General features: G+C 37.2%; 1 protein-coding gene across 1 annotated transcript; it reads right to left on the reverse strand.

Moving 5' to 3' along the window:
• Nucleotides 1-476: 476 nt before the first annotated feature.
• On the reverse strand, nt 477-8537 carry LOC126621504 (histidine--tRNA ligase, cytoplasmic-like). Its single transcript, XM_050290009.1, has 7 exons — nt 7051-8537; nt 5512-5691; nt 4757-5014; nt 3492-3626; nt 2269-2550; nt 1912-2052; nt 477-941 (listed from the first exon to the last, which is right to left on the reverse strand). Exons 1-7 carry the CDS (start codon nt 8386-8388, stop codon nt 639-641), a joined length of 2637 nt encoding a protein of 878 aa, XP_050145966.1. The 5' UTR covers nt 8389-8537; the 3' UTR covers nt 477-638.
• Nucleotides 8538-10861: the final 2324 nt, after the last annotated feature.

Here is a 10861-nt window from a genome sequence, read left to right on the forward strand (position 1 = left end):
AACTTGGAGTAAAAGATTAAATTTTTTTTTCCAAAAGAGATGTCATAATTGACGTGGCAAATAAGTCTAGCAGTATTTTTTTTTTTTTTTTACAGCAAATAAAGATAGAGTCGAAACAAAGACAAGAAAATTGGTGATAATCTTTTCTTGTCGATAAATAGGATTAATAAGCATATAAATCAAAAGGAAATGGCAATCTTGTTGTTTTTCTTTTGACGGTAGCTTCTTTTCGCCCATTTCCTTTGGGGTGTAAGTTGAAGCGTCATGACATCTCCTCAGTCCCACCCATACACTGCCTGCCAGTGCCAATCGTAAAGTGATATGTAGGGGACTCTGGACCAACAAAGGCCACCATCTGCGACTGCGACTGCGACTGCGATGCATCACTCTCCACAACAAAATCTCAAGTGATCGAGGGAGAATAAAGCAATTTCAACATTAATTTCCCTACTTGTTTTCTAATATAACACAAAGTCTTAACTCAACCCCACATTTTATTTATTAAGTTCAAATCACCAACTTACATTACAATCCAAGCATCTTAACAGATGCACTTTGTAAAGCATACCCAAAAACATATTAAGTTTCAAAAGTTCGGGTAATCTGGTTTCATATCTTTGATGCCTTAACTGATTAAATTATGACAAACTCAACCGTTTTTGAACTTCTTCCACAATTGTATCTCTAGAAATTGTGATTTCCTCGCCAGCCGCCATGTTTTTCAATCTCACAACATTATCATTCCGCTCCCGTTCACCCTCAATTATCATCCAAGGGATCCTAGATTCCTTTGCTCGATCAAAGTGTTTCGTCACTCTTTTATTCACTGAGTATTCTGCTTTCACTTTTACGTCCCACAACTCCGTTGATAGCTCTGCTGCTCGTCCTAAATCATCCCCCAATATACTCACTAGGACTTCAGTCTTCGTTGCTCGTGTTCTCTGTATAACAATACCAATAAAACACGAAACAGATCAATGCCTCGTACAAGGCTGCAAAACTAAACTACAAGGCAACCTATAATGCCATGTGGCTTTCCAAATTATTAACCAAAACATTTATCCACAGTATCCGCCTTAAATCCACCATGTCGCTAGCCAAAAAGTCATCTACTTACACGAACTAATATATATATATAACAAGAAGCCAAAAAAGAACACAAAATAAGTCTTCAATGCGCTATTATATCTATTGTGACATTGGACCAACCAATCCAGAGTGTAGGACACAATCAAAATCGCAAGTCACCGAAACACAGCATACATACCTGGTAAATGACAGATGTCATACCTATTTCCTGCTCTCATTTTAACACCCAATCCATCTACCAAATAGCAGTCCCTTGCTCTAAACTCAAACAATTTTCAAAGAAAAACAGTAGGGACGCTGAACAAACGGAAAGATGGCTCTAGAATGACTAAAAGGTAACACCAAGATAACAAGTTTTGATTTCCTTGGAGCATCAATATAAGGATATTGATTTGAGTTTCCTCTAACCTCTTGATTTTATTTCAGCTTCAGTTTCTTTATCGAAAAGTTAAAAAAGAATAAGGGTGGGTTAGAATCGGAATGAAGAAATTATTCTCGATTATGTAGCCATCTGTGCATGTACACAATTACTTCGGTTGAATTCATTGACAGAAGTTTATATTTGGATCAACTAACCAAAATTCAGGAACCAAAATGACAAATATACAGTTTAGGGACTAAACTAAGATATGAATCAGCGGTCAGAAGGCAGTGTAACTTAACCTAAGAAACGTATAACCTAATGAATTTATAGTTCAATAATGTTCGAGGAACAGGATTTGAAGTGCTGTCACTACCAATCAGATTATAACCCAACAATAATATTCACCCAAAATATAAGACTATTAATCAACATATACCCAGAAGCATATGAAATGTCACCTGATTCTGGTCTTTGTTAAGCTGCTCCATTATATTAAATACTCGTTCAATTCCAAGGCTGACACCAACAGCTGGAACCTGCTTTGTACCAAACATCCCTATAAGGTTGTCGTAGCGTCCACCAGCAGCAATTGAACCAACCTGATAACAAGTTAATATAGGTTGAAACACATAAGTTAAGCTGAGGAAGTAAAGGGAATACGCCATTTATTATTACTTTCACTGTTCATCTGAATTGAAACTTTTAAATAATGTCACAGAAAGATTATACAAGGCACATGAGACATGTTATACAAACAACAATAGGACACAAAATGAATGCAAAAGAAATTCACAACAGCATTTATGTAATTTTACCTGGGCACCCCCCCTAAAAACAGCTTCAAATATTACTCCAGTATAATAATCGAGACCCCTTGCAAGACTTAAGTCAAAAGTCACTTTTCCTATGCACTTTGATTTTTGCAAAGCATTAAATAAGATCTCCAAGTCATTCAACGCATCTATAGATGAACTGCTTTCCAAGAACTTGCTGCCCTCCTGTTTAAGCTTACTTAACAATTCCAAAGGATGTCCACGCTCTTTTACAAAAGCACCAATTTTGTCTGCTGTCTCAACACTTAAGCCCTTCTCCTCCACCTAGAAAAATTCATATATGGCAGATATAAAATTAGTTCGGATAACAGAAAATAAGTCAACCATATGAAAAATGGCATCAACCAAGACAAACAATAAAGGATAGAAATGAAAATGCATGCCCGCCGATTAGGGAGAAAAGCATGACAAATTGATAAACCAAGTACACGCTTATAGACGAGAAATAAACAAGAACTGAAATGCATTGGTTATCATGGTATGAAATTTCAAACCAGTAGATATGTCTTTCTTAGAAATTGTTATGATCACAGATTACTTGAAGAAATACAGTTTATTCATTATTTGGATATACGAATGCTTTTACCATTCAGTTATTTGGAACTCAAAACATACTTTTTAAATCAATACCATCCAGTGTTTGAAAGTCAACTATAAGTTATCAATAGAACTTTTGGGTTGGTAGGTACAGGACCAAAAGCTTGACCTCATGGTGTGAGACTTCAGCCCTCCATCAGGCAATGATACAAATACAGATACTTAACCAGGAAAATTGCCCAACTAGACAGCATTCCTTGTCAAGAAGCAGACACATGACAACTATGATCGTGTATACTGCAAAACAAAGTTTTCCTATTACTTGGGTCCAGCTCGTAAAATCAATCTTATGTAGTAATCATTGTTCTGTTAGGTTATATATGAGAAACATGCTCCATTTATATATAGGATTCCTCCCAACTACTAGGGGTCAGCTTGCAAAGTACTTCATAAGACAATATTATGCAGTAACTAATGTTCTGTAAAGTAGTGAATCACCAACTAACAAAAAGCAAAGAGACTGAGACAAAGGTAACTCAGCAAGGACATCAGACACGAAATGTAACTCAAACAAGCACATGCAGAACATAGAAATAAGCAAACCCAAGATATAACAATGTAACTCAAGCATACACATGGGAAATCAGTTGCAATTTTTTTGTCTTTACCATTTCTCCTTTTATCTGCTCAAAAGGCTGCTTGTCTAACTTGTCAATACTTGAACAAATAGTTCTGAATTTTTCAGGAGGTACTCCACAGATTTCCAACATTCCATCCAACAACTTTCGGTGATTCAATTTAATCTGTATAATAAACAGTAACAAACACATGTAATTAAAGTTAAGCCAGAAAAATGAGGCATACCAAATAATTGCTCACATTATGATGCAGATGCTACTAAACAAATAAACGTCCATTTTGTGACTTTTGTCAAGAAATCAACATACATATTCCACAATTTTATTTATTAAAGAAAAAAGGGACTAGAAAATATTGTAGTTGAGCTCCTGCCAACCAATTTAAGTAAGGCAGATAAGATTAGTATAAACACAAATTTTATTGCAAAGGACTAATATCCTTGATTTTCGTAACTCATCAAAGTATTTCTATAACTCCATTACAATTAAAATCTATGATTTTACATACAAATACAAATTACACAACTCAATTAAACACACATAAGAGTGATCTACAATTAGGATGTAAAATGCTAGCAAACACGCAGTCAAAATTGAGAGACTTTAAGATAAATAATATAACGTTTAATCAATTAATCTAAATCATATTCATACCCGCCAGAAGATAAACAACACTTTATTATGAAAATATGCAGCGAATGAGATCTTGCAATAAATTTTTTTTCTACTGACCAACATAAATTCCAAAAGAACCCATTGGAAGTTCTAAATATTAGCAGTCTAGGAAGCACTTCATAGAGAGTTAAATGGCATTTAGGAAACATGTTACATAGGCTTCTTCATAGAGGTCGAAATCCATGTTACATAGGCTTCTTCATAGAGGTTGAAATCCATCTTTCCATAATTGCTTTACAACAAGATTGAAGGGTTTATGAAAGAATAGAATGAGTCCTATTTCTGTATGCATACCAACATGGAATCATTACAGTAAGACGGACACTTTGCTTCGACGTTTTCTATTGTTAATTTGTTACCACATTGATTGCATTTATGAAGTTTTTTCTTTACCATGAACCAATATCCTTCACCCTCGAAAGCATTTCCAGTAATTTTAAATGATTGAAATTGGGAGCCAGATCTCATAAGTCATAACAATATTCAAAAGAAGTTTCATGCATAACTCCATCTCAAAATTGATACATGTAAGGATCTGTGGTGTTATAATCCATGTCTTTCTTCAATTTAACAAAACTTTGTACGCAATGACACAAACGGAGGGTAAAATGAAAACTTACCTCATAATCTCCAATATTCAGCTCATCAAGAAGTTCTGTCAAAATCTTAATAACCTCAAAATCTGGACCCATTTTTTCAAATTGACCAGCAATATCAAAGTCGCATTGGTAAAATTCACGATATCGTCCTTTGGATGGATTGTCTCTTCTATAGACCTTTGCTATTTGGTACCTTTTGAAAGATGTGATACCATTCATAGCTACATATCTAGCAAATGGAACAGTTAGATCATATCGCAGTGATAAAAGCTCTCCTCCCTGCCGACACGACAAACACAACCCCCATTAGATATATGAGTGATTATTTTAGTTTAATTGTCAAACTATAACAACATTGCACCTTAGCTGCTAGAAACCTAAGAGAAGTATATATGAAGAAGAAATTACAAGGTCTTTCTCAGCAATTATAGGCAATTCCCCATATGATACATGAAAAATATGTAGTGGTCGCAACATATAGGAGATTATTTCATGTTTAAAAATACAACAATACCCGCCAGAAGGTTTAAAAAGCATAAACAAAATTATAAGCAAGATGCAACCAACAAAAGGTCATCCCTATAGCCAAATTCTTGAGAAAACCACACAAGAAAATTTTAGAAGTAGCTCCCTGGCTCAAGCACAGAAAGCCTAAAAGGCCTTTTTTTCATAGCCAAATTAAGAAACACTTCATGCAACTTGCAAAAAAGAAATTAACTGTGAAAAATAAAAACAAAACTCCACTTAAATTGACGACAGTTGAAACTGAGAAATACCTGGTCAGCAAGATCATAAATCAATTTTGAATCTTCCCCATATTTTCCCATGAGGGTTTCTCTCAATTCAAAAACTGGAGTGTCAAGGGCCATCGCACCGTGCCTCTCAAAGACCTCTTCAATAATCGAAAATGCTGTCTTTCTTACTACCATTTGTTCTTTTGCAAAGTCACGAGTACCCTAGGATTTCCAATAATATATACAAGGTCAGAATGCTAGTAAGTCCACTCAGCACAAACCCAAAAAGAAAAAAATCATAAAATCAGCTGAAACAAAAGACCATAATCTGCAAAGGCAACTGACAGCAACCTAAGTATGGTTTCTTGAAAATATACATTCACACAATTGTAATAAGTTTCCAATTCTTTCCAAATGGTCACTATTACAGATTCAAATATCTATCCGTATCGAACTACAAAGTTAAAGTATGTACATTATGTTGTAAAAAAAAAAATCCCTTCCTTTCAAAGACAAAAATAAAGTAAGAGGTAGATAGTAATAAGTTAATAACCACACATAGTTATCCTGAAAACACGAACAGTTTCCCAAAGAAAAAGGTAAAAAAATAGATAAGAAAGAATGATATTAATTTTCTTCTCCTACAAATCAATGAAATAATGTGGATTAGCGAAAATACTCCGAGACAGATAGGATGTCATTAATGATCCACTGTTATCAAATATTGACATATCCCATAGCAGCATCAGATATATGTTTACATCAATTACACAGATATATAGGGACTTGTTAGATATCCCTCTTGAGTTTTCAATTGTCAAAAAATGATGGACAAGTTCGATAGGATCACTGATTCTAGCTTTCTCTACACAAAAAGCGAGATGTATCAAGTAAGAGAGCTAAGGAGCAGGACAAAACTATAGGTTAGGTGCGTCAATGTAAATATCAAATAGATGAGCGGACACTGGTGTGAAAAATATTTCGCACTGAGTTACTGACTGACAATTCGAAAACCATTAATTGTAACTTATGTAAGTATCGACATAATTCCGCTCCAGCTTACTCTGCTTCCGTGCCGAACAAAGCACATGTTTCCATTCGAAACTTAAGTGTGTTAAACTAAATTCTTTTAAGAGATATATTCTAGTCTGGACCATTTGGAAATAAAAGAAAGATATAATTCTTGACAGGTTTCTAATATCAATGATTCTATACTAAATTTCAAAACCAATAACTATCCACTATATTAACTTCAAGGTATCAGAACATGTGTAAAGGGTAAAAATGATTTTTAACTTTTAAAAGTTTATGTTGATGTCAAAAAACTCACTCTAAGAGTGTTTTTAAAACGACTGCTAAAACAACTTCACAATTAGGGGGTGCAAGTAAATATCTGTTTCCATTATCCACATCTACCGTACATTAAGAAACATGTCGAATAAAAGGTTATCTAAAGCCACCAATCAAGTAACAAACAAAATTCAACCACTTAACAACTATATAATCCTTCTTAATTATCATCTTGAATCATATCTGATCAACTATACTTTACATTAAATGATATGAGTACTGGAATCTTACCTTTGGAAGCTTTGGGAGTCTTCTACTCTCATTGCTTTCCACTATCTCCTTAACCTTGTTCAACAAACCATCAAATTCCGGGTCCTTGGGGTCCAAAAACGATGAAAGCTCGTCCGTCCAAATTACCAACAACCCCAAACTATCAACAGCATTTCCTCCCTTGCCCCGCAACCTATCTTTAATCAACTGTACTACAACACTAGTCCCCTTACCCAAAACCACCTTCTTCTTCTTCTCACTCTTCTTCTCTACTCTCACATTCCCTCCTCCATTCACTTCACTACCTTCACTCTTCTTCACATTCAACTCAGCTCCCTCGAGCACCACAAATGCCGTTATTGCCTCCCAAGTCACAATCTTCCACACAATTCCCATTAACACATTCACTTCGTGAGCAAAATTATCATAATTCACTTCAGCGTCAGATCCCAAATGGGAAACCAACTTGAACCCACTAATCAAGCTTTCACCACTTGGGCATTTCTTCTCAAACAATGCCACCAAACTCGACCTCAAATCTTCACTCCCCACCGCATCCACAATCATCTTCGCACGGGACAAACTAAGGTCACCCAAGTGATGAAGCGCAGACGCCACTGACAACAATGTGGTCACCACTGTCCTAGGAGTAACTACTTTCCCGCCAGAATTCAGCTCCGTTCGAGTCTTGGAGTGCAAAGATTTCACCTGCTCTCTCAAACTCGCGTGAATTTGGGGGATTTCCGATACCGCTTCAATTTCAAGCTTACCCACTAATTTAGACCCATTGAGCAGCACCTTCAAATCATTGGCCACAGCAATCACCTCCTTCGCTGCGTACCCATCCCCCAAATCCATCGAATTAAACGCCCTTACATCGGCCTTCAACGCCTCGCAAGACATCGCTGCCACCGCATCGGAAACAGTAGACAACGCGGCGGACTGGTGGTCCAGAAGCGCACATATCCCGCACAAAGCTGAGGATAACTTGAATTCCTCCAACGCAAGAGCCTCCTCTTCGGTCAAAACGAGCGACCCGAGCTCCAAGTCTCGGGAATTGATGGCTTCGGCGAGACGTACCGCGAGAACCGTACGGACGTTGGGGGAACCGGAGAGAGATAAAAGCTTGCAGAGGAGGACGACGAGGGAGGCTCTGCATTCTTCGACAGTTGGGAGGGAGGGGAGGAGAGAGACGAGATTGTGGGCGAGGGGCGATGAGGAGGAGGAGGAGGAGTCGAGCCGATTGAGCGCCGACAAGTCGGTGCGCAGATGAGCAAGGCCCTTGGCGAGGGAGCAGACGGAGGAGGAGGACAGAGACGAGCCCTTGCCTCCTATTGTTATCACTGGCAGCTCCGCCATTGTCGGAGCTCAGAGAGAGAGACTGTGGGAGGTTCTATCCGGTTTCTGAGCTAGGGTTTTTCACGTGAAATGCGGATGCTTTTTTCTTTATTGCATTCGAGGACTGCTTAAAATTGTTAGAAAATGAAAATTGGATTCGAGGACTGCTTATGGTGGAAAATTGTAGGCCCATTTAACAAGAGAGTTATAAAGAGATGTGCGGCAAAGAATATAGAGAATAAAGAGAATAGAGAGAATTTTGAGACGTGATTTCTCACAACGATTGCTTCTTTGTTTATAAAAATATTACAATACAATTACAAAATTAATTAAAATATATAATCAAATCTCATAAAGATTTATACAATGACATTCTTAATCTAACTAAAGACTACAAAAACTTTTTTTTATTATTAAAAGCACTTCTTTTATTGTTATTTTAAAGGCCAATTCGAAATTTTCATGAACTAAAAACATTTTTTGTTTATTATTTTAATAGAAATGTCTTATTTACCCAAATATTTTTCTATATGATATTTTTTTTTATTAATTCTCTCTTAATTTTTTAAATAAATAGTCGAATCTAACATTTAAAAAACTATTACAAATTTATAAATCTGCTAATTACTCTCTGAACTATTTTTTTCAATTGATTTATGACACACCCCGATCCTAGAATCAAGGCGTGCTGGCTGTCACGTGAGTGTGACGTAGCCAAAAGTGCGACACGGAAGCAAGATATAATAGAAATATGAAGCAATTTAAAACAACCACTATCAGTAATAACCTACTAGCATAGAAGAGTGAGTTATAAAGTAAAACACACGAATTCAGAGCGTAGGTAACAAGTGCAGTCAAGTAGGACTATAATTAAAAGTGCAACACCCGCATGTGAGTCCTATATGTAGAACGTCTGTCAGAACGCCGAAAAAGACCTCGTGAGCCACCAACTGCTAGCGAGAACCTGGAGGGGCGCAAAACAAAGATGAGTGGGTCAGTAAAACCAAAGATTTTCCAAAACATTTCTAACCCCTTACCGTAAAACCTGTATACTTTCCCAGAAATTTAGCATAATAGCATAATACTTTTCATAAATCTCAAATCATCAATTTTTCTCAAAAACCAGAAAGTATGCCATGTCATAATGTAAAAAACAGAATATGGATGCTTCAATATGACAGATGATATAATGAACTAACCGGAGACCCTATAATGGTCCTGTACGGCTAATTCTAGCTCAATATTCCCCCCTGCCGGAGTCACTCCAGTGATCTATACGACCCTACTATGCACGTCACTCGGAACTACGTAAGGTAGTCTATACGATGAAAGGTGTAAGAATACGCTCTAGTGCTTCTCTCATCAATCATCGGCGCGCATAAACTAAGGTCACCCACTAGTCGGAATCACATCTAGCGATCTACACGACTAGCATGTCGGAACCCTCACATGGTCTGTACGACATTCACCTACTTGGATCCAAGGCGAGCGTGCGGTGCGGTGAATAATATAAGCACTAACACCTAGGGTGCAGGTTATGAGCTTTCAATGCAATTCACATAAAATAAATCGTATGAATAATGTAAAACTCACATGTGCGTCCACAGCGTCAATTCATATATATATGCATCAATTATCAATTCAAATATCTCATCAATTGCATGCATGGCATTCTAAAACATATTTTCAAATAAATTCATTTTCTGGGAAAAAACAATAGTATATAGGTAATACGAAAACAAAACTGCCCACTCACTGGTAAGTCGATGGGTCGTAACCCCCGTGACGTCCCTGGATGCGCTCGTCCTCGGGATAGGTGTCACCTATATGCGAAATAACTATAAAAACGTTAATTAAAACACATAACCAATAATTCGAAATAACTTCTCATACGGTGCTCAATTTGGGTATGTGAATATACCACATCGACCTATTCGACGTCACGGATGTCGAGAAATTTTTAGAAATTTTTTTTGATGTGGCATGCGCTCCCACGCGCCAGGGCAGGTACGGGTACACGCGCGCCCACGCGCGTCTTCTTCCTCGCGAGCTCGCCGGACTGAATTTTCCGGTGGCCGGAAAACTGGGCAATTTTTAAATGTCTTGTTCTCCTTCGTTTCTCAACCATTTTCTTCGTATTTTATATCAATTTGAAGCCCTCAACATGTAGAATCACGATGGACTAGTTTCAAGGTCTAAAATCCACTAGATTTAACCTGAGGAAGCACGATAATCCGGCAAATTTTGAAAGACTCCGTTCTCAGTCCTCCGACGTCCAAATGTTACCAACGAAGTACCCTGAAACTCGTGAGGATCTCCTGAAGCTCACTGTGAGCTTGAAATTCCCTGAAATGTAAGATTTCACGTGTGCATGAACAGTGCACATTTTCGGGGTTAGGGTTTCACGATGATTCCGAGGGTTTCACTTCCTAAAACTAGTACCATTCAACTCAGAACATCAAAAGGATGAAGAATCATACCTTATTTGCTTCGA

This window comes from Malus sylvestris, chromosome 5 (assembly GCF_916048215.2).
Source record: "Malus sylvestris chromosome 5, drMalSylv7.2, whole genome shotgun sequence".
In the NCBI taxonomy this organism is placed as follows: Eukaryota; Viridiplantae; Streptophyta; class Magnoliopsida; order Rosales; family Rosaceae; genus Malus; species Malus sylvestris.